The 24,829-nt window shown below is 41.0% G+C and overlaps 2 protein-coding genes across 2 annotated transcripts; one reads left to right on the forward strand and one right to left on the reverse strand.

The window, feature by feature from the left end:
- LOC104300110 (uricase) lies at positions 1 to 24,543 on the forward strand. Its single transcript, XM_054165330.1, has 8 exons — positions 1 to 21; positions 17,464 to 17,682; positions 18,435 to 18,551; positions 18,671 to 18,749; positions 22,014 to 22,200; positions 22,687 to 22,810; positions 23,256 to 23,339; positions 24,335 to 24,543. Exons 1-8 carry the CDS (start codon positions 7 to 9, stop codon positions 24,470 to 24,472), a joined length of 963 nt encoding a protein of 320 aa, XP_054021305.1. The 5' UTR covers positions 1 to 6; the 3' UTR covers positions 24,473 to 24,543.
- Positions 6,095 to 15,631, reverse strand: DNASE2B (deoxyribonuclease 2 beta). The gene is made up of 6 exons (XM_009900358.2): positions 15,497 to 15,631; positions 11,336 to 11,513; positions 9,986 to 10,067; positions 9,406 to 9,567; positions 7,716 to 7,913; positions 6,095 to 7,127 (listed from the first exon to the last, which is right to left on the reverse strand). The coding sequence occupies exons 1-6, from the start codon at positions 15,607 to 15,609 to the stop codon at positions 6,772 to 6,774; spliced, it is 1,089 nt and encodes a 362-aa protein (XP_009898660.2). The 5' UTR covers positions 15,610 to 15,631; the 3' UTR covers positions 6,095 to 6,771.
- Positions 24,544 to 24,829: the final 286 nt, after the last annotated feature.

Consider the following 24,829-nt stretch of genomic DNA (forward strand, 5'->3'; position numbering starts at 1 on the left):
GCCACCATGAGTCAAGTGACAGTAAGTAATGTCTAGGAACACTTTCTGATTTTGACTCAGTGCAGTGAGAAACAACTATATTGGACTGGTAGTGGTTTGGTTAGTGCTGGAGAACAAAGTAGGATCAGAGATGAAACTAAAGAAAACAAAAGACCAGGGAAGTTTCTAAACTAAGCTTGATGTTTACCCAAGAATAGGAGGCTATATACATTGTAGATACATCTGTAAAAGGCATTGGTTTGTTTATCACTATTTATGTTCTGTTTATGTTCTTTTGTATTTACTTTTTTGCCTGCAGCTCTTCCAGTGCCACAAGAATGAATGAAGCTAGCTTTAGTATCATGATATGTAATGAAATACTCTGCAGTTACTCTTGTGAATGTTTTGCGTCTTTTGTTTTCATTGCATTTTTGATCTGGCTTTAAACCTTAATAGTGGCTTCCTTCTTTTAAAAGAATGGTTTAGCATGTTCAGATATGTCTGGTTCAAACTGCTTAGCTTATGAATTTCTCATTTTGCCCTCCTACTTGTATATATTCAATGCTTTTGACATTGCCTTGCCCCGTCTCTTGCAGGTTTGGTAACGGGCAGGTAGCAGCTTTCTCTCTAGGTGTTTGTGGGTTTGGGTTTTTTAATACTTAGCTAAATGACTTCAGTTTATGCCTTTCATTTTTATCTCTCTGTGGCATAGCCTACGGAGACCACATTTGTAAAATGGATAAATGTCATAGGAAATTAAACATCTTGGATTTCTGCACAGTTAACTCCCTGTGGTTCTCTGTTACCAAACTAAAGGTCTCAGACTCCCTGGTGTTGCCCATCCCAATGTTCCTTCTGGTTTTCTCTTGCTTACCTTCATTTGCCTTGTTCCCTCTTCTCCTTTTCTCCTGCAAGCTTGCTTTGCTCCCATTTCTCTGGTTCTTCATGGCTTTTGGCAGTAAAGAGGAGGGCACGTTGGTAAGTGGCACAAGTGTACTAATTGTCTCTATTTGCCGTGCAGCATTTTTTCCACGGTCTTTCTTTTCAAAGTGTTTCATGCACAATTGTCAGTTCTCTCACTCACACCTTGACTTTCATGAAAGAAATATTTTGAGTAGTTAGAAAGCAATAGGGGAAAAGATGCAGAATTCCTTTGCACAATGCCTAGGATTTTTACAAGATCAGTATGGGAAATGGAGCACCTTTCAGAGCAGGGAATAAGACAATTCCTGAAACGTGTGCTGAACTGGGCACTTTTAATCCTCAGCATGAAGTGGTGGATAGTGGTGCTGAGTGTACTCATACCAGTGGAGAAACACACTTTTAAAACTGTACATCAAGAGAAATACTGATTTTTGGCTGGCAGAATCTTAGCCCCAAAAAATAAATCCCCCCAAAAAGACAAACCCCCCCTTGAACCTAACTACTCTTACAGCATAGAAAGTTAGAGGTAAGGAACAAAAAGAAAACACTTGATGATCCAACTTCTAGTGAACTTTTGGCAGGTTTGGAATGTGATGAGGAGACCATGTACTACTGTAATGTTACATGCTTATTTGGAGGCATTAATATATGTGAAGACAGATTTGTGGGTTATTGTATTATGATGCACAACCCAGTGGCTAATTTGCATGTAAAATTTCTATGATTAATGGATTAGGCAATGCTAGCACAAGCATGAAGCACTTGTAGCAAGAGCTAGCTGGTTCTGCTAAAGCTCTGAATATTTGGGTATTGGTTTGCAGTTCCCAGGCTGCAAAGTGATCAAAGGAGAGGAAAAATGTTCCTTACTTTTATCCCTTTTACAGGAGAATCAGAATAGTCACCAGATGCCTCGTGTAGAAATGTCCAGCAAACTCAACTGAAAAAAATAAAATCATGATGATATACCAGAATTACTTGAAGTCTAACACAACTGTTTATGAAAAGCAACATTTTTTTTTTCAAATCCTAATGTTTTAACAGTTTGATCAGTATGAACATAGTAAATATGCATAGACTAGCATATTCTTAATACTGTGATAAATCAGTTAAAAATCATACAGACAAGCATACAATGGGCCTGCAGTAAAACAATTATACTATGAGCTAGCTCCTGTCTGTGGCCAAGAGCTGGAAGTGCCTCAACTGATTTCTGAGTTACAAGCAGCTTGTTTTACTGCCTGCCAAATTCATAAGGATTATGAGAGAATTCAGCAGATTAGGCTTTTAATTTGGTATCTCCAGTTGAAAAGTATCAGATGAAGCTAAGGTACTGATATCAACTGATAAACACTATTGGTAACCTGGCTTGAAATTTCAGATCAGACTCTCTGCCTTGTATTATGAAGAATTTATTCCCTGCTACAAGATTATTTTTTTCCTACACTAATGTAACTGTGTATTCATCTCCATTCTCATTTTTAAATTCTTGTCTTTTTAAGAAATCTCTTGTGAAATTGAAGAGGTGCATCATGTTCTTGCATCACATTCTGAGCACAGTTAGGCATTGGTTTACACTAAGCTTTTAGAAGACGGTGCCAGCACTACCTTGTCTCCCAAACATTTTACCCACCTCATAGGCAGCTTACAGGTTCTGAAGCAATTACTCTGTTAAGTACCCAGTGATGTGTCTTTCTCAGAAACTGAAAATAAAGGTATAAGAGAGATCCACACAATAATTTATGGGCGTTAACCTATGGGTGCAAGTTTCTCTGGGGATAATTATGTAACCGCGCTAATAACTCCAAGGATGCTTTGATACATTAAAACAAATTTTCACAATGATGTTCTCGAGCATTTAATTACCGTCAGGATTCACGAGCGTATATATTTAAACAAGAGTGGCCCATATGTCTTTGCAGAAATAACCCTCTCCCTTCACGCCGCGGGCAAGCTGAGGAAGCCCTGTTTGACGCAGGCAGGCACTTACATGAGATACGTCTACTGAAAACCTCCCATTTTTAGAGCAGAAAATTACACAAAGGGTGCTGAGAGCGGAGCAGTGTGTTGGTTTGCAAGGATAGCTGTTAAAACAGGCATTACTGACACCAAAATTATCAAAACGCCCTGGGCTTTGCAGGATTTCTGCCCTTTCGAAAAGTGCAGTCTGGCAGACTGATGTGGTTCAGAAATGCACCTGTCCACCTCCATGACAAGTCCACGTACCAGGCTAAGTTAGCATGCCTTGGAGAAGAAAAGGTTTCCAGCTCAGTCAGTTTGTCCCAAAGCTACCCTTGACTTGCTGTTGGAGCTGACATGGAGCTCCAGGTGTCCTTGAGAAATCCTCCAATACATTGCTCATCAGTCCCATCGTGAAGGCTCAGTGTATTTTCACTGGTGTAGACACCACAGGCAATCCCACCATAAAGGCTGACCTATGGAGTGGGCTTAGTTTGCAATGCCTGTGTCTGTTTTCCAGTATTGCAATTGCCTAGCTGGTATTAAACTTCCCACAGTTAACATTTTTATGCCTTTGAATTTGTATCTTCTTTTAGCTTTTCTTCTAGTGAGGGTAATATCAAATCCTTTGAGCTCTTGCATTAAGTCTGTATAAAATTGCACCCTTCCAACACAGCAAAACACTACCCTAGAGATCCACACTTACTGGTGTTACAGAAGCACCCACAGGGATACAAGGGTTCATAGAAAAATCATCAGGATTTCATTTTGGAGCAGTGACAGGGAGACAGAGTTTGGCCCTTGCTCTGGGGTGGCAGTGGCCATGGTGAGGGTAGATGTCGTGGTGGGTGAGCAAGTGGCAAGTGTGTATTTTGAGAGGCTGTATTTGCATTTCCTGCCCCTTGCAAGCTTGTCAGGCATGCTGGGACTGAGTCCTGGCTTGTGGAAATGATTACTAGGCAATTTATATCAAACAATTATTCCTACTGTTGTGTTTGTTGCAAACTTGGCTGCAGTACAGTAATGTTTAGTGGATTAATAATATCTGCCTTTGGCTTCTCCTACTCACTCAGCAAACAATTTTCTTGTTTAATAAACATTCTCATTTAGTCTGACTAGAATGGAGCCCAAGGGTCAGAATAGCCATAGCTGCACACTGAGACAAGACTGGGTTTCCAGACAAAAGGCCAACTTTTCCCCTCTCCATGCCAGGGTCCAAGACTTCTGCCCTTTTTGCAGGATCAGCTTTGCTGGGCAGGTCCCCCTGAAATCACAGAGGGGCAGCTCCAGAAGTGCCCTTCTGTGCGAGAAGGTATATCCAGTCAAAAGGGTCACAGTGAGCAGCAAAGGCACCAGAATCACTGGGACAGGCAGATGTGTTAAAAACCAGCACATTTAAAAAGCAAAACCTCTATGAATATATAAATATGTGTGTGTGTGTGTGTGTGTGTGTGTGTGTGTGTGTGTGTGTGTAAAAAATATATAAAACCTAATATGTCACACCAGCAATTCATCATGGTGCATGCCAGGAAGGAATATGAGGGTAAGTATGCGGCACATGGTCTTGTGTTTACACAGGAAGCCTGGGAGTTACAGACCCTTTAAAAGTCTGCATGTTTTTTCTTGTTGATGATCAGACTCTTTCAGAATCAGGAAACAAAAAGTCTGCCCATGTTTCATAATAGTACAACTATCAGGCTATACAAATATGGAAGTTACACAATGAAAGAAGAACTGAATTAAAGTTGTTTACAGTCAAAAAAGGAGAGAAACAGAACTGCAGCCTTTTAATTGCTGCACCACTGAAATGAGTCTGTGCACAACCTGCCTATTTAAGCACTTGCAATGTTCTATGGTACAACTGTTTCTCTCCATCCCACTGCTGTTTGTGCCTCCTCAGTGACAGCTAAAATTAAAGAGGGATGTTGCAAACAGCCATCAATTGATCAATTAAGAACAGCAATCAGCACTTACAGTCAAGTGATGGACTGTTGACTTTTGGCCTGGGGAACAGAGCTATGGCAACCCTGTTGTGACAGACTGGATGGATACTCTTTGCTATTGAACTCTCTGACTTAAATGCTGTAGCTGATCATCTACTGTAAGAGATACAGGTTGTGTCATAGGTCCAGGGGCCCTCTGATGCCCCATGGTGAACCTCATCAGCACTGTATCCAGTGAGGGATTTCTCACCATTCCTGTTCACTGAGGTTGTTTGTATGCAAAACTATGGGCAAGATATAAGATTTCAGACAAGTAGGTTAGGTTACGTGTCTGCCGTGAAAGGTGGGCAAGAGAAAGGAATTTTATCTTCTCTTACCTGAGTGCCCTACCATCCCACTGCTCCACACTCTGTGTCACCGGCAATTTTCACTGCAACAAATAGGTGTTGCTTCACCACAGCTAGCAAAACAACTAAAAATATGTATGTAAAGCACTTTGAGAAGCGCCAGAGAAAAAACATTACCAAGTAAATTATTTATCAAATGGTGTTTGGTTACAGACAGGAAAAAGAAAAAGACCTTTTTTGTGCAGACTGCCTCAAGTTTGCCTTTCATCCAGATTGACTAAATATAAAATCTATTCCTGTACAATGCTCCTCATTAAGCAAGGCAGATACTTTATTCTTCTTTCTTCAGGAAGTTTTCTGAAATTACTTTCTTTGGTGCTTCACACATTTTGTTAACAATTTCGTTGACTTTTCAGTGTGAAAAGGGAAGGAGATCTTAGCCAGTTTGGGGCAGCTGTGGGACCTTTCTTTGTATCCACTTCCTATTAAGACACTGCTGTGGAGAATCAGTGGTATGGACTATGAACACAGCAAAACAGAAGTATTACTGGGACAGGCAACTGTTCAGACTGGAGTTTATGTTAGCAATTCAGGGGAAAAAAAGTCAGCTATATCCCTATAAATATGTTTTAGGAACATATTAAGTACAGATCTACTTCTGAAATCAGAACCCAAGAGTGTTTCAGGATTTTGTAAATTATCTTTGTCTTTATAGCATGTCCATTGAGAATTTCAAGTCCTAAGCCTGAAACTACAGATTCTGAAAATCAGCAGCCATGTTGTAGTATGAAAATGCAGGCAAAGCAGTATCTTCCTTTAAATATTTTCTTTTTCCCCTAATTGTCCCCATTTTTCCTTTGGCAGCTATAAAACATTGTAACTAACCACAAATAACTATAAAGATGGCAGAGGGAGTCTGTAAAGAGACCAGTTTTGCTCTGCTTATTCATATTTTGGACATGTTTATTTGTTTATAAGATTGCTGTACATGAATAAAACCACTAGGAATACTCTCGAGTTACTGGTTACAAATGATTTAAAGCTCATTTCTTCTCTAAAAATTAATCATGTAAAAATAAAGCCTTCCTGTCCACAGATCTGCTTGCTTCCCTGTCTGTATCCAAGTATGTCAGGTGCCTAAGGAGAGTCAACCCAAACTGAGCAGCAGAAATGCTGTGACTGATCTCAACAGTGCTGGAATACAGTGCAATTTTAAAGCATTTTGGGGTATTTTGCTCTTGATAACTGCCCAGCCCTGACAGCCTAGCTAATGAGACAGGTTTCTGTTGTTCCTCCTGTCCCACATCCAGCATGCCTCACAAGTTCCTCCCAGGGATGCTTGTATGTGGTTGCTCACAGCAATATGCAGCACCATCCTGTCCCTGTCCCTGATGGCAAGAGGAGCATGGGCTGAGCACGTGCAGAGCCTACTGGTCTGGCACCCAGGAAAAACCAGCTGTAATCTACCTGCAAACCATCTGCTTTTATAGCTAACGAGGTGAGGGTCTAACACATCTGGCAACTTACAGGGGCTTTTTTTAGAGTAAAAATAAAGTTTTAGAGAGACATTTGATACGCTTTCTATGTAAGGAGAAGCTGTGCTGTTTGGGAAGAATGGTTCCTTATATCAGTGTGGAAGCACTGGTGCAGGTTTCATAGTGGATTATCAAATGTCTGAAGGCTTTGTAGATGTGCTCATTCTGTGTACAGATGAACCCACCGCTTCTCCACGCTTGTTCGGCTGCACGGTTTAAGTCTCCGATACAGGCCCACTGATCTTCATATTTACTTGAAACAGCCCATTTGGAATGATCGTTAATGGAATAAAAGGTGGCATTCAGTGGCAGCCCTATTAGGTTTATGTTGTAGACATGGTAGTCAAGAGAGCAATTTGAGGGAAGTTTTTGGCCAGAATGCTGCCAGGATTCAGCCAACAAATCAGTCTTCAGTTCCTGAGCCATCCAGGCCACGTAGATATCTGTGGAATAACACAGGGTATGGGAAATTAGTCTTCCAGGTTCCTTCAATTAAGAGCAGACTGAAAAATGTCACCTAGACTAGGATTGTTTCATTCCAAAGCATAAGTGAGCCAGAAGGGATTTTCTCCCTCCTTTTTTTTTGATTTCTGTTTCAGAAGTTCCTTTCTACTTTTTCTCCTCTGGGAAACCTGTTACAGCAATCAACAGGAAAGAAAAGGAAAGGGGGGAAAAAAAAGTTTCAAGCCTTCTCCATAACAAAAAACAAACCAAACCAACCAACCAAACAAAAAGTGCATGCTTCAAACCCCATACTTGTTCTTTGTTGTTACTGTTCAACAACAGGAAACACATTTTCTGAAAATCCCATTGTTGAACACCTTCAGGCATTTCAAAGGGTCAGACAGCTTTTTGCTTTGTGGGACTCAGAGATTATAATGGGACACCATTCCTTGCCCTCTGACACATTTATTTTTGAAGCTGAACTTCTTTTTTCCCCCCTCAAAGAAAATACTGATTGTCAAGGAATATATTAATTGCTTATTTCTTGCATGAGAATGTGTGACACAGAGAGCAACAGGTTCTCTTACCATCTATGAACAAGCGTGACTTTGCAAAGTGGAGAAAGGTTTCCCCATGAGCTGACTGGAGCTTGGAGAGGTGGCGCAAGGGGACTGAGGGCAGCCTGGACCCTGCACAGAGCTTCTGCAGATATGGGAGATCAGCTTGGAAGATTTTAGGAATGGAACAGCTGTAGATTCCTGGATTATAACTCAGCATCTGTTGATCTGAGAAAAACCCGAAGGAATGAACATATGTAGAATTAAAATGGGTTAAAGCAAAGCAATCAAGAGAGTAAAGTTCTGCCTTGGAGAGAAAACCTAAATCCTTCTTAATCTTCACAGTCTATCTCCTAGAGGAGTTCAATGTCAAAGTATCATATTTCAGCAATCAAAAACATATTTAATTGACTTGTATTCCAACTGGCTCTGCGGCATGTAGACTGGCTGGGAGACTAGGCTCAGGTTTTTCCTCTTACACTTCATTATTCTTAGCAGAACTATTGAACTATTGACCAGTGGTCTTGGTCCACAGTCACATCTACCCATGCTCATCCTCAAGCCTCTGAGCAGTCCACAGTGCTCTGAAACAGCGTGTGTAAATCCAAGCTTGCTCATATTTATAGAAGCAGTTTCCAGTCAGTTACAGCTGCCAAGCCAAATACAAACAGAAATGCTGCCAGAGGGTCTAGCTTGGTTTCAGGGAGAACAGAGCTTGACTTTCAGCATATGTATTGAATGTGCAGAAGTTTACCTTTCTGTACAGTGCACAGCTTAGCTGTAGAAGTCCTTGCCATGGATATTTTAAAAAAGAGCAAGGGAACAAAAGGGTTCATTAGATGAACTGGTGGAAGACCAGTCCGTCTGGAACTTTCCAGTCTTTCTGGCTCAGGAAATCTGTGAACCACAGGTTACTGGAAGCTGGGAAGATGGAGCAGGAAAATCATGACTGTAGGTGTCTCCTTTTATTGTCCTTTTTCCCTAAACACATGCACGGATGTGCTTTCACAAAGAGGAGCCTGGTTTAGATAGCTCTGAGGTGTGGCCGGTCCCCATTAATATAATTTGAGGTTTGTAAATGAAAAAAGAATGGAAAACAGTGTGAAAAGTGTTAATGAACATGCTAGTATGACTTCTTGTATTGCCTTTGGATAGACCATTTTCAGAATTTTAGTATCCCACATTGCTATCAGATTATTCTGAATCTTAGGGGTATAGATTTGGGGGATTTAAAATTGTTTTTAGCATTGGTATTTTACATGGCAAGAAGTACCTGGGGAAATCCTGGGTGGTATTTATTCTATACTTTGTATTTCTAATGAGTCAAGGCTTCTACTCCAGCTCAAGCAGTGGTTGCCTTTACATTTTTAGAACTGCAGACAATTGCAGCTGAACAAGCTATTACTGGTAAAGATGATTAATCATCCTAGTTTGTATTTCTAAAGCATTTTGTATGCATGGACTGAGTTTACTCTTGATATGTTCTCGTGACTATTATTAGCCCAATAGTCCTCATGGGGAGATGGAGATAGATTGGAAGACTGAATTTCCCACACTGACACAGGAAATTGTTGGATAAACATAACTGAAGCCAAGGATGCTGTTTCCAGGTCCCACTTGGTTTCCCAATCTGACACTGATGGACATGAACAAGCCTCAAGGAGAGCAGATAGAGGGGGGAAGGAGTGCCACAGCTTTCTTAGAGAGAAACTTTTCATACCTATTTCTGTGAACTGGTCATATTTGAAGGTTATACAGATGGCTGTCTGTCCAAAGAATTCCCCAGTAGCTGGATACCCATAACCATCCTCAGGGATGGGAGGGAACAGGGGCACGCTGTGAATCACCCAGAAGCCTTGTGATTTGTCCAAGAGCAGAAATCCTGTGAAAAAAAAGAAAAAGTTTCTGCAAATTAGTTAAGGAGGAAGAAGCCTTGAGACAATAGAGATGTGTCCTTCGGCGTTGATGCTGAAGACACCGCACTTCAACATATTAATGTCTACAATAAACTGACTGTAGAGTTTATTATTTCAGCTGGCTGAAAGGAGCTGCAGGAGTTTTGGCTCTTGAAAACAAAGGGTCCATAAGCCCTAACAGTTCTTCAGCACAGCACAGGCATAGCAAAACCAAAACAGAAGCCGCAGCATATGTAACTATACAACAAATCATGCATCATGCAAATCATTCTCCAGTTTTGCTTTAGGCAGGTATTTTAAATATGCAAATAAGACAAACAGACCAGTGGATGCCATCCATAACTTTAGAAAGGAGAAAATGGTAGCTTGGGACTCTCCCTGTACCTTTGGTATGTCCTCTTTTCCACCCATTGGCGTTTGATTCAGGGGCCTCGTCGTTGTATATTGCATATACAATATTGTTCTTCTGCAGGAAAACACACATTCAGTAAAAGCAAGGCATTTAAGCAAATAACTTCTGCTGGGAACAGAAGAAAGAATTCAGGACTTCTCTGTGTGAACACCACAAGCCTACCTTTCTCCAAATTCAGCTATCAGTTCCCACAGAAGCTACAGTAAAATAAACCTGAAGGCTCAGCTAATGCTATTGCTAATCCTAATGGACCCTGGTTAATATAAAATGGAAGTTTTCTCAGTCACTGCAGTAGCCCTTCCTCAAGAGATCCAACATGCTCTCTAAGGCAATTTACATGGGTTTGTTGGACACCTGCTAACAGAGAAGTTTCTCCCTCTTTTTGTGTGTGTCTCTGATTTCACAACCAGATCCAGTGAAACTGTTTGCTGAGGGAAAACAGACACGGTCAGTGTTCTTGTGAAGGACAAGCAATTAACATTTTTGGGGTAAAATATTTGCATATGGCCACACCTCATTCCCCCTGAATAGAGAACTTCAAAGGAGTTGGGACATGCTTCGCCTCCTGATGTATTTGGAGTTTGTAAACAGTTTATTGCAATTACAGCAAGACATGGCATAGGATGGTTGACCAACTGCCAATTTTTGACTGAATTCTGGGAATATCTTCTACAAGGAAATAAGTGGCACCTTACCACTAGTCAACAGCAGAAATGCAGAGACACACACAGACTCCCAAGAATACTAACAGATAGTTAAAAAAAAAAGAACTACAGACATATTTTGTGATATTTTGTAATCACTTAAAACAAATATAAATGAGGTGTTTGATTGGTGTGGGGGGCTGGGAAATAAAGGCCTAAAAGGCATCATTTCACCGCTGAAGCAGTCATAGTGATTTCAGGAGGAAGACCAAAACCCAGACTTCATTTGAGACAGAGCATGAAACACATACAGATGGGAGGGGTTAGGACAAGTGTAATAGTCACCACTGGTCCTAGTCTGTATTTGCAGCCAGTTCACAGCTTTAGATGTCACTGAACATGAATTTCAGAGAAGTCGAAGGGGCTACACACCAATGCTCTTTTTTTTTTTGATGGATGATACTTTGAGTTTGTGAGAGGCTTGACTAGAAATTAGAATTGTAACCAAAACTGCAAATTATCTGCCCAGCTGTCAAGACGCTCCCCTTGACATGTTTTAGTGGATCTGGTCAGTCAGGTCTGGCCATACCTCTACGTGCTTATTTTGACTGGTTTCATTTCATTTGCATGTAATATCAAGTAGCTGTACTAACAAAATGGTAATTAAATGTCACTTGCCTCAGATTCGTATGTCTCGTACAGCTGCTTCAGTGTTTGTCCCAGAGCACCCTGTGTCATGTTGACAAGGTATTTACTGAGCTGCCACTGTGGAGCCAAGGTGTCCATGTACAGATATTCCAGCCCCAGCATGGGAATCTCTCCTTTGACATGTTTTGGCAACTTGTAAAGAGCAAACCTGTAACAGAATCACAGAATCACAGAAATACTCAGCTTGGAAGAGACCCTCAGGATCACCAAGTAAACCCAGAACCCTACTCTACAAGGTCCACCCCTAAACTATATCCCCAAGCACCGTATCCAAATGACCTTTAAACACATCCAGGGCTAGTGACTCAACCACCTCCCTGGGCAGCACACTCTTTCTGTGAAAACATTTTTCCTAATGTCCGGTCTAAACCTACCTAGTCATAGCTTGAGGCCATTCCCTCTTGTTCTATCACTAATTACCTGCAAGAAGAGACCAGCACTAGCCCCTCTACAACCTCCTTTCAGGACAGTTTTCAGTTTTCTTACAGCCATCCTGTTTGAATGTGAAAATCAGTATCTCCTTCCTACTTAAGGATTGAAGAGAAGGGTGGCTCTGGAGATGCCTACACCAGAGCCACCAGCTTGTAGTGTGGACATCTCTCAGCCTTGAGGAGGTGACCCAGCGCAGAAACCAGCAGCAGTTTGGCAGCACAGGACCTGCTAGAGGCAAATGTGTTCTGCTTCTTAACAAGCAAAGGAGGCAAATTCAGCCTCAAACTCCTGTTGTTGTGTTCAGACTGATGTTGGTGCCCTGAAAGAATTTGAGGTAGCCCTGATTTGGGGTCCTGTTTAGATATCAAATCCCTTTGCTTCTAGTTCTGGTAGAGAACCTCAGGTTCCAAAGTCAGTCTGGCATTCTCATGACCATCCTGGAACAACTCTTACCAATATATTTTTATACTATATAAATAGAACTTTAAATTAAATAGATAAAATTATGAATTGAAATTACAAAAATTCAAAATGTTCTATTTATACATATTAATACCACAAAATAAGTATAAAACCATATGATAATGCTATTCCAAACCTACTTTTCCTAACCAACTTGCACACCACTGAACTGTTTGTGGTGGGTATTTGTAAACCATTAGCCAGAAACACAAATCTTTTCCAAACTGTAGAGTACTCAATATTGTCAATAAATGGCTCAGTTCATATTAATGTCCCTGATGAAGTAAACATGTTTTTCCTAATGTACAAGTCCATGGGATTAACTGCAATACAATTAATTGAGCCACTTTGAGGGCTGCACTTGAGTAATTTGTTATTTTTGTCAATAGGAAGAACTGAGTGGTGTTATTTTCCAATCCTATACTATTTACCAAAAACACAGCTTGACTGTGCTTAACCCTTCAAGTATAATAGGGAGGTGTAAGCCTTCCACAGCTGACTAGTAGTCTCAAGTGGTTCTATAAAAGGCATTTCCGAAAGCAGGAAAGAAGTGGCAGGGAAGCATTTTACTAGAGGAACATTTAATCCATGGGAAATGTACATGTACAGGCAGAAGAGAAACCCACACTGGTGATCCTGGTAATCCACTTGCTAACTGACTGAGCGATGTTGCCTAAATATCTCATGAGAAATGGTTGCTGATGACAGATCACAGACAAGAGAAGAAAGAGATCTACATAGCAAGGCTGGGGAAAGTTGCCTTGTGTACAAGGAGTCACAGCAGTCACACTATTTGAAGTGAAGATTTGTAAAGGACAGCAGCAGTTATAGTAGTACCAGCTGCTCCAGGAATTAGTATATGAAACCTTTCCAAACTGCTTTGCAATGTATTGGAAGAGTTATGTTTTGCATAAAGATTTATGCCTTGCATCTGACAAACCCACATTAGCAGGTGTGCTTCAGGAAGCGCTAGTAGTTGAGCTACCAGTAAATTGCTTGCCAGTTCCAAGTGGATACATGTTTTGGTCCTTTCCAGAAAGCCAGCTGTGTGTATGAGCAATTTAAGTTGTATAAAAGTCTTCACTGCACAGGAAGTTTCTCAAGAGCTTAGGCATTTGTGGGAGCAGAGCAAAAGTTGTTTTCCTGAGATCCAAGGAAAAGCAAATCTGCTTAGCCCCGATTAGTGTTGTCACATTGTTTGCTTGTGACTGAACACTAACCTATTCCACATAATCACAGCTTTACTTCTTAGTGACATCTTTGCTGCTTCTTCTTGCCTCTCCCCTAAAAGAAAAACCCCATAGCTTCAGTCCTTGATTCAACACTTCTTGGAAAGCAGAATTTTGGCTTTTATTTGCATGAAAAGCCTCCCACAGAACACAGTGAATTTGGATGAATAAAGGAAAGACTCTGCACTCCTTAAGAGAGCTGATGGTATGGATATTTGCTCTGGTGGCCCCTTGCGTGAGGTGCAGTGAAGAGCTCCGGAGTGGAATGCAAACACTGGAGAGACACTTGCCAGCCCAGGCACTTGTGTGTGGGTAGGAACTGCAGACATGGAACTGCAGGCACAGCTGCAGAATGCAGATGGGATCAGGTCAGATAAAACAAGTGATTCTTCTGGTTTAGGGGCAAATGAAAGGGTACATTAATACTGAGTAATTATGGAATATTGCAGGATGAAACCACAGAATAGTAGCAACTCACATAAAGCTCTTGCTAACCGAATGTGTTGTTTGAAAGAGCATTGACATTTTTGGCTGAGGAAGCTTTTTTCAGCAATTTCAGTTCTGCTTCTCCTACCAGCTTCATAGCAACCAAATCCAGAATCAGCACAAGCTGACTGTTTCTTGTCAATAAACTAGGATGACCCCTGCAGACAGGCAAGCTTCTGCTTCACTTGATCACAGCACATTGGCAAGGAAATTACCTCTGTCCTTCCTGCTTTATTTGTCAGATAGGAACATGGTTTTGCCTGTGCAGACCCCTCAGTTCCCATCTGGAAAGGGTCCAACACTGCTGGCATTCACAAGGAGGCAGAGGTGAATGACTCCTAGCCATAGCTTTCAAAGACTTTCTCAGAGAATTTGGTTAAAAAAAATGTGTTTAGTTAAGAAATGGATGGGAAATGGCTTTCTGTTTGCCTGGGATTTGGTCTTTTAGGATTTTTAGCTTTAGCATGAACAGACTCATTATTCAAGGAATAATTGCAGTTTGGAGAGAAATTATATTTCTCATACCTTTAAATTTTGGGTAGCTGCACCAACAAAGAGCCTGATTCCTGAAAAAAACCCCACATTATCCAGAAAGCCTCCTGGAGTACCTTCCTGCAGTGTGAAGAGCTCCTGCCTTCCCTGCAGTTAGCTCTGTGTGCAAGGAAAAGGATGTGCAGAGTAACACCTGCTTCTTTATCACTTGTATCCAAACTAATCTGGACACTTTTCTTTTGAATGGATTGCTATTTCAGTCATGGACAAGTTTCCATGTTCTTTTTAAAGAGTTCTTGTTTCCTTTTTAAACCTGGGTTGGATATTAAGTAATTATCTTTGTGTCTTTTGTCTTCGAAGTACATGAATCCAATTAATCATTTAATACCCAAACTTGGGCTCAATGCTGGCAGTACCAGCTGTGAGGTGCAAGCAGCTCCAGTAGCAGGGAATGACCTCTGCTCTTCAGTCAGGTTTTTTCCCACAGTGCCAACCCCTGCCTCCTGCTTCTCCTGTATCCCTTCTGGGGCAGGTCAGCCTCTGCTTCCCCTCAGCATTGGCAGCTAAGGGGCAAGTCCCACCCGGCTGAGGTTCAGGCATGAGTGAGGAGGTCAAGGACGAGATACATCTTTTTTTCCCTGCTCAGCTCAGTACCTTCAGCCAGATGAGCCAAGTGCTGGAACCCTGGTGCAGGCTGGGTGCCTCCAGGGCTGCTGCCAGTGAGCACAGCCTTGGCACCCGAACACAGGTTCTGCTCCCTTTGATGATGAGACATGAACGCTGTATAAGGGGGTGATTATTTTGCAGTTAGTCATAATGCAGTAGGGTGGTTGGTTCACTGAAATGAAATCACATTTCAATAACTTATCCTGGGTTTTCCAAATGGAAAATCCAGCTATGACTCACAGGCGAGCAGGGTTAAAACCACAATTGCTATGCATTACTTGGTGGTGATCCACCCACTTCATGCGGTTTAATCTCAAGTCTTCTTTACTGACCTGGCGTTTCTTCCTGTGCATTATTTACTCACCAGTCAACTGCCTCCCCATCTTCATTCCTACAGGAAATCTCAGCTGCCCACAGGGGTGCAGAGGAGAGAAGCAATAGCAAAGCACGGTGCCACCATGCAGATCGCGCAGGCATTTTGGTTTCTCAGCTGCACTCAGCAAGCACTGAGTAGGCTCTAAAAGGAGAAGTTGTGCAGCATTAACTGTCAGCTCCTGCTGCACGATGCAGTAAGCACGCCCCAGGCAGCTTGTCTGGAACAATGCAGCCAGCCTGGGAAGTCAGACCCCCACTGCAGGAGTGGCCAAAGGCCACAGGGACAGGGCACCTGGGAGTCGCTGGAAACTGCTCATGATTTCTTTGGGCAATAAAATGGCAAACTGACAGTTGTCATGCTGTATTTTTGAGAAAACTTAGCTTTGTATTTTCAGAGGCAGTACTTCGACTATGTAGAATATTCAAGGTATTCTGCTTTAAAAAAACAACAGCCAAGAATCAAGCTGCAGATACTGAAACTCTTTGTCTTCTTTTTAGTGCTGCATGACTGACGTGTGTATTTGTTACAACTACCTGAAAAACACTCACTACCTCTCCATCCAGCCCTTGTGGTGAGCGTAGCCTTTGCACTGTTCCTGCAAAGAGGCTTTCTAGGGAAGTCCCAAGCCCTGCATGGTTCTGGCTCGGGCAGTGGGAGCCTTCATTTGTCTGTGCGGACTGAGCCCACACAGGCTGACAGGCAGAGAAAATGCTTTGATCTCAGAACCACAGTAATTTACTTACAATTAGTTAATAATCATTTTGTAAGTTATTTTTTAAGTTCCTTAGCATTTCTTTTAGGAGCAAACATGTCTGAATTGAGTAATTTTACATCTGATAATCATTTAGCAATTCATGCATAAAAAGCTTCTATTTTGGTGTGTAAAAATATTCTTCTCCCTCATTATGCTTACATTAAAAGGTGTTGATTTACATTAAAAGATGGTGAAACCAAATATGGGATATTTCAGCCTCAGGGAGAGTATAATGCAATAACCTCTGTATATTTTACCATAACAGAAATCTTCACAACCTTCACAGTATTTTCTCTACTTTCTAGCACAGCCTGTCCAGCATTGCAATAGAGGTGTAAAGAGGGTATGCTCCACAGATGCAAGAGAAAAATTAACAGGCCTTAGCACAAACAAAACCAATGACCACAGAAAGCCAGAATTTGGGAGGTGTGGATTGAGACCTGAATTTTGAAGCTCAGACTCACTTCTAATCCCATTCATGGGAGATCAGAACTGTAACACAGTTGTGAGGAAACATTTTCAACCAGACCAGCTCAGTCTCTTTTCTTGCTACGGAACTGCAGGGTCCATAAAGGGGGCAGTAAAACACACAACATGCTGAGAATGTGACAGCTGTTTCTATTTTCTGCTTGGGACTTCTGCCTGCTTACAAAGCAACCTTCCCACCCCTCAGGGAAGAATTGCTTTGATACTCACCACTTCCACTTGGTCTTGGAGCAAGTCCCTGCATGGCTGTTTTGGGGGCAGCCCTGACTGGTAGGGCTATCCCCGCTGGAGTGGCACAGAGTGCGCAGAAATGAAGGCTGCCTGTTCAGCACATGGCTGTTCCTCTGCTGAGTCACTGGGGCATACTGGGCTCAGAAAGAGATGGTGGAGGGGAGACTCAGTGCAGGTCTCTATAGTCAGGACTACTCCAAAGATGAGAACGAGACTAGTTCACTGTAATTCATGTTATATGTCCCCATAAGATTTTAGAATTTTATCACAGCTGCTGCTAATGGAATAACAGTTTCCCAAAGTCTTTCCTCTTCCCATCAGGACTTTGTAATTTGTAATGGAAATATTTGCATGACTACAGGTAACCACAAAAAATAAAGGCCATAATCATTGTTTATGTTTATAATCATGTTTATGTTTATGACTGAGCAGAAGTCAGGCTTCCCCTGAGTTCCTTTACAGCTGTCACTTATTTTCTCTGCAGATCAAGGATATAGAAGTCCTCAACTGTGACTATGGCAAGAATACAATTAAGTTCCTTCGCCTGCATAGAGAAGGCAAGAAGCATTTTGTTAAGGAGGTGGAAGTGTGCACACATCTCCGTCTGACTTCTGCTCATGAATACCTGGATGGAAACAACTCCTTTGTGATACCTACAGACACCATAAAGAATATTGTCCTTGTGTTGGCCAAAAAAAATGGGGTACTTTTACTTCTTAACTAGCCTTGTTGTTTCTTATGACCTCATTTGGAAATGTTTTTTATACTAATTTTTTATTTTCAAAATGCATCAAAACAATCTCTACCCTTACTGGCACATTAGATCAGCAATAAAGTCAACCTTCAGTCATTTGGGAATTTTTTCTTCTCCGGTGTTTATCCTTGTGGACTCCTTCCTAGTTTTCCAAAGCATTTTTTTTTCTTATAGAGCTATCAGTGGGTTTTGTAGATTTGTGACATAAGATAAGATTTTTTTTTTAAAAGCTAACAGCACATAGTACTGTGTTATTCCAGTATAGACTTTTTAAACAGAAGGTCTCAAATTATGTGAGGCTTCCCTTAATTCTTTTAACTGCGCTCTTACTTCCTTTAGTGGCATCTCTCAGACTAAGACTCTATAGTGTAATGAAATCCCATCTTTAGCTTGTAAAGCTTAATCAGAGCATCATTAGGATTATTTCAGCATTGTATTATCAAAGTATAAGGCTTCTTCAGCACTCTCTCTGCAGCTTGCTGTACCAGAGAAGGGGAGAATTTTGACATTGCTCTGCAGCTGCTGTTTGCAGCATATTGCTGTAAGCTGATCAAATGACTGGTCACAGTGCATGAACCAGAAGTGAAAGAAATCTGTTTTTAACAACATTGATTCTTCCCAAATATTTACAACAATCAGAACTATATACTTTTGTACATGAGGTAATTGCTTCTTTCTAATAATACTGTTTGCTGTCTTAGATCCCAACTTTAGAACAATTTGCTATAGATATCTGCAAACACTTCATGACAACGTTTTGCCAAGTGGCATACGTCAAAACTTACGTTCAAGAAGTACCATGGCGACGTCAATATCAGGTATCTCAAAGGCTAATGCTTTTGGTTTGTTTATTCTGGAGCCATTCATCACTCTTAGTTCATGTTTTCAAGTTGAGTATTTACTGCACTTTTACTTACATGTCTGCTCTAAATTGCAGAATGGTGTTCCCCACGTCCACTCATTCATATACGTTCCTGATGGGATCCGTTTCTGTGAAGCTGAGCAGTGCAGAAATGGTGAGAAAAGAATTTGCAGCTTCCCCTACTTCCTGTAAATATTTCCACCTATGAGAGGAAGATAGCTTTAGAGATACTAATGGTGTTACAGGGCTCATAGCATGGCCAAACCACTCCAGAGGTCCACAGAATTATGTTTTAATCTAATATTGCAGTCCTTGATCTCTGAGACCTGGCTGCACTGCTACTCGCATTTGTATGTGTATCCTTAACTTTTAATGGTTACAACAGCACATCCTGCAGAACTGCCATATATTGCCACAGGTTTTAAAAGGCTTCCGAGAATGGGCTGCTTGCTTTTTTACATTATACTATTGTCTACAGTCTCACTACTCTCATCACCCTATAGAAAGAGTATCATGAAACCACACTGCTGCAGGCCAATTGCCTAGTTTGCAGTTATTTTCAAAAGCTGTCAACATGCCTTGGTTTTATTTCTAAGGAAGATGCAATTTCATTGCTGCAAATCAGGCAGACTTAAATTTATCGTGAGCATTCAAGTCTACGTGCAAACAATTTTTCACATGGAAATATTTCAGAGCATGCCATTTTTTGCATGCCATGTGCAAAATACTGTTCATCTTCACTAAGAGTTTTGTGATATTTGGAAGACATGAGCTTTGGAGCTCAACTATCTGACAGGAAATTGGCATTCCAAAGGGAGTGTAAAAACTGACTCACGACAAGAGCATAAATTCAGTCTCACAGTGTTGGTATTTCATTTAACCCATCTCTCAGATTACTGGGAACTGAACTGAGACCACGACATTACTTCACACAGGGAGTTTAGAGGTTTTAGGCATCAGTTCAGTACCTATCTATTACTGCCTTAATATAACTTAGAACTATTTCCCATCCAACCGTCTCTCCCTATTTTCTCAACATATCAGGATTAGGTCCAATGTCAAGACCAGTTTCACCTGCAGACAGGAAATGAGTTCTGAAAGGTGCATTTTAGCATCGTCCCCTATATTCCTCCTGAAAGAAAAGAGAGTTTGTACAAGTCTCCAATGCCTCTTGGCCTGATCATTGTTAATATTCCCAGTAATGCTAAATACTGCTGTATTTTTGGTAGCCTCAATACTATTCACTTTGCTTTCTGGAAAATGTTTTAAAAATAATCCAGAATGAAATTTCTTCAAGAACTGCTGCTCTTCATGTACAGATTCAATTACATTTTTCATCACCTTGAAAATTCAGCATGAAATTTTGCAATTTCAGGTTCTACACAAACAAAAAAACCTTTAAGACTTACCAAGAAAACTACCTTTCCTTCTTAATCTTCCCTTCATGTAGTCCTTTAGCTATTTCTTTAGGATTCCCTGCCTAGGTGAACAATAATCAAAGAGAGGATTTTCAAACCCTTTAATTTTTCTTACAAGAGAACCATCTCTATCTTTAGCATCCTCCTGTGCACTTACCAGCTGACACAGAAATTTATTTCTCAGTTAATCCTATCTCTTAACACTTTTCTTATTATTAGAAGAAACCTAGTGAGGCTTAATAGAATTATAGGCTTATTCTTTGCTATTATATCAGCTGATAAAAGGCTCAGCATTTTTTGGAAATTGAAAACATCATAAGTAACTTAACAAAGTCAACATCTGACAGCTGAGCACAGCACAAGCACAAAACATACTGAAAGCACAGCATAGAGTGTTCACCTGTAAAACTTTGCCTAGGCATTATATTCTTCAAAGCAAGTTTCAGGTTGATTGCTACACAGCCAGCCAGCCTTTCAGTAAATCATTCATTTTGAGGAGCTCCTTCAAAGAAGCTGTGCATTTGAATATGAGGTAAATATATCTCCAGGTTTGCTGACAGTATCTGCACTACCTTAATGTGTGTTACACTCTTATAGCCAAGCAATGAATTCATCAAGATTTGAATAAACACCAGAATATCCTGTCCAAGAATAGCCATGTCTTTTGATTTAAAAGCTTCAGTAATAACAAGAGGATTACACAAAATTATAAATATACCTCCTCAGCCTAATTAAAAACCAATATGCATGCAAATAATAAGAAGAGGATTACACAAAATTATAAATACACCTCCTCATCCTAATTAAAAACCAATATGCATACAAGAAAAGAAATAGATGGAATGAAGTTTTGACAACTTCTAGTGACAGAGCAGTTTAACAACACAAACCTGTAAACGATCACATAATCTAGTGGAATTTAATTTTGTGGAATGAAATCCAAAACAGTGGAGTTATTTCCTGTACAAATTCCTGGGAAGACACAGTTTATAGACAGAGACTGTCAGTCTTCCCAGTCCAAGGCAGGGTTACTACATGCTACTACATTACTACAGGACTTAATTTTGAACTAAGTAGTGTGAACACCAAAAGCAGCACAGAAACACCAGCTTGGCCTTCAGCCACTGACTATCTGCATGCCTACATGCCATAAGGTTCCTCTATTCTGAATTTTCTTTTTTGGCAACTCTGGCCAGCAAAGTTTTCAGTTATCAGTTTGGTGTGCTCTAAATGACTGACCACTTACTGTTTAGCTGTTGTCCAAAAGGTTTGTCAAAAGACAAACCTTTTTTGTTCAAGACAAAACTGTTTGGTCTTTAGATGATAATTCACTCATGCAGCAGTGATTTACAAGAGCACTTTAAGAATAGTGGCGAAGAGCAAAAAGTGTCAGTTTGAACCTGTGGGTGGCATATGTATCAGTGCCAGGTCCTGCTAATTAGCTGAACTGCAGGGATTTGCATTGGCTCCTCGCCCTCTTATTCTTACAGATGCAAAACTCACAACAGAAAGGGAAGCAAATTTCTGACTAAGGCTCCCAAGTCTTCGTACAGAGAGTTTCTACATTAATTTATGTCACCAGAAAAGGCTGACTACACTTCTCCTGTACACTGCAGCACTACTAGCCTATTTAATTTCCCTTTACAGCAATTAGTAGTCTCCAAACTGACATCAGTGAGAGCCAACCCAATGCATATTCCAGCTCCAGGGAGGGGAAATAATGTGTGGTCTCAGCTCTGACTGACTGCAGATCACTTGACAGAATTTTCCATTTCCTAGTCTGAGCTCTGATTTCACTAGCTTCTGTCATGTTTCTTACCTTTCCACTAACATCAGCATGCAGAAAATATTTTTAAGGTAGCTAGGCTTGCTACAGAAGCACACAAGTGAGTCCTGGAGAGATAGCTTCATGGCTCTGGAGCTGTGACTGCAACGTGCACCAGCGGTTTCTTTCTCTGTCTGAAAAGGGGCTCATTTTGTCTTGTATTTTTGGATCACAGGTCCTCTGGTTGTTTATGCTGGAATTAAAGATCTGAAACTTATGAAGACGACACAGTCTGGATTTGAAGGCTTCTATAAGAATGAACACACCACACTTCCTGAAAGGAATGACAGGATTTTATGTGGAGAGTTATTTTGCAAATGGTTATACGGCGAATGCAAGGATTTTGACTTTGACTGCATATGGTATACACCAAATCAAATAACAATTGTTACCTAATCTGTAACCCTGAAGTCCCTCTATACTGTAGAGACTGCAGCTACAAAGGCCAGGCCTGCAGTTGCTGCGCATCAGCCACTCTCAGGTCTCAGTGGCAGTGTTAAGTGCTTGTTAGGAGGGGTGAGAGACATACCTTTAGGGCAAACTGTCTCTCTGATGGTGCATTAAGGAACAGTATTTAAATGTGAAGTTTCATGTTCAGTACAGAATGCTTCAGGAGAACAAACTAACAACTAATTTGTCAAATGTTTTTATCAAAACACCTACTTGTGGATTACAGAGCTGTGGATGGGGAGGACAAAGACATAGCTCTTTCATAAAATCCCATGTGCTATGTATTTGTCAGAAAAGACTGAGAAAATAATAAAACAATCAAAGATCACAGTAAAACGCTATGGGTCTAGACAGAAAGAGCTGAAACAAGGTTTTGTAAGCACCTCTGTTACCTCTAGGAACAAAGTCCGTGAATGTATCCTTGAAGCCTTCTCTGGGCCACCCGACTGTGGCGAATATTCACCCTCTTACCAGAAAACTGTCAACTCTATCCAGATGCTCATCCTTTCCAAAGTGCCAGAGGTATTTTATTTCCTCCTGCTGATGTTTTACTTAAACAATAGTGAAAGTTAATCAGACCACTGAGGAGACCAAAATAAGTCTATTACTTCCTCTAGCAGTTTTAAGTAAGACTAGAAACTGTTTGGTGGTACAGCTAAATGGTCTTGGGGGGAAAAAAAAAAACAACCAAACAACCAACAAAGAACTTACTGAGAAGTTCTTACACTGATTCCCAGGCATGAATACAGTGGGGAAGAATATCTCTCAGTGCTTGGCAGCACATGAGTAAAAGTCAAAGGGATAGTACAAAACTGTCTACATGTTCAATAGATTGTGTTTGATCAACTGTATCTATGAGGGAGGTGGAGGTTTGCATCATCTTTCTTCACAGTGACTGAAAAGACTGCCAGGCTGTTGGCTGAAAAGGTGCCCTAATTCATTGTCTCATCTGTTTTCATGGTTTCAGGTACAGGTCATAGAAGTCGTCTTGAACAACAATTTTTATAATGTTGTAGACATGACAAATCTAGGCTTGACCAATGACAAAGAAGTAAGTAAATGCTCCAAACACAACTTCCCTGGACTCATCCTTAAAACACAGCAGCAGTTCTGTATAGAATAGAGTTGAAGGGAGCAATTTCCTCCCCCACAGTCCCAGTGAAAGCTCCACCTTACCTCTAAAAGAGATTTACACTGAGATTTACAGAAGGATAACTGTCTTCTTGTGCTGTTCATAATAGCTAAAGGAGAACAGTGGAATGCTCTGGAGATCAAAAGGTATCTGTAACAGAGACTACCTATGAAAAATCATTCCAGTTTTCTCCACTGAATTTGACTTTTAATGTCAACCTGTGCAGTTTTAACCAAGCAGAACACACGAGGGAATCCTTTCACATAGCCAGGTCATGTGAAAAGTTAGTCTACCATGGCTCCTCTTTCTGCCCCACTGGCAGCACTGCTGAGGTCAGGGAGGATCTCTGGTGTGGTGGGGTTACAAGGTAGGCTAGCTAGGTTGTAGGCTAACTCTAGGTGACAGAACAGCAGCACTCTAAGGGAGTAGTAAAGGGATGTTTCTGTAGCCATTTGGAGCCAAAGCAGATTGGAGAGACTCTAGACAAGGTATAAGACTGGGATCAGGCAGAGGGTGAGAGATGTAGAGGATGACAGATATTTGCTCCTCCCTCTACAGCTGCTCTAGCTGACAGCCAAGTCCAGCTGAAATTCTGTTACCATCATATGACAGAGATAAATTGGGTTATTCCATTTTGCATCAATAGCCTATAGTTTGTTTGTGCTTTAGTCTCTCTTCTTAAGTCTTGTGATTCTGCTCCCATCCTGTCCTACACTTGCCCTCTTTTAAGCGGATATTACAGATCCACTTAAACTTTTCAGGTAAGAGCAATATCTACCATTGATGTTCATAAAATAAAGAATGGGCCTAGGCATGATTTTATGATGAAATTACTAGCTGCAGTTTCTGCTGTGGTGGTGATGGCACATTTCTGTTTCAAAAATGACCTCTGTGTTTGCACTCATTCCCCTCAGGTTCTGGTTCCAGTGGAAGCTCCCTATGGCTCCTGTGCTTGCACACTTGGCAGGAAGAAGTTCCTAGAAGCGCAAGGCCATGTGATAAAAGATGAGAGGCAAAGTCACTTTGGACTGGCAGCTGCCCAAGGAAACTAAATCGCCTGGCTACACTCACACCTTCCTGATAAACTTAGCAGTATGGCTTTCCTATCAACATGTACTCCTTATTGGCCTCTTCCATTGCTGACTGCTTTCCCCTCTATGAACTCCTGAGGCTGAGAATTCAGGAATTCAGAAATCAAAGTCTGTCTCTGAGTCTCAGTGTGATTTGCAGACTGAAATCCCCTATACTCTTTTGAAAATCCCAGCTGGAAACATTATAGTCAATTAATGAAACAATTAATTTGATAATGTCTATAACATGCTTCTGATATGTCAAATCAGCAACCCTCCACATTCTATTTATTAATGTTGCTTCAGTAAAATGAATATACAGGCACAAGATCAGATGCT

Source organism: Dryobates pubescens, chromosome 11, assembly GCF_014839835.1.
Source record: "Dryobates pubescens isolate bDryPub1 chromosome 11, bDryPub1.pri, whole genome shotgun sequence".
Taxonomy (NCBI): Eukaryota; Metazoa; Chordata; class Aves; order Piciformes; family Picidae; genus Dryobates; species Dryobates pubescens.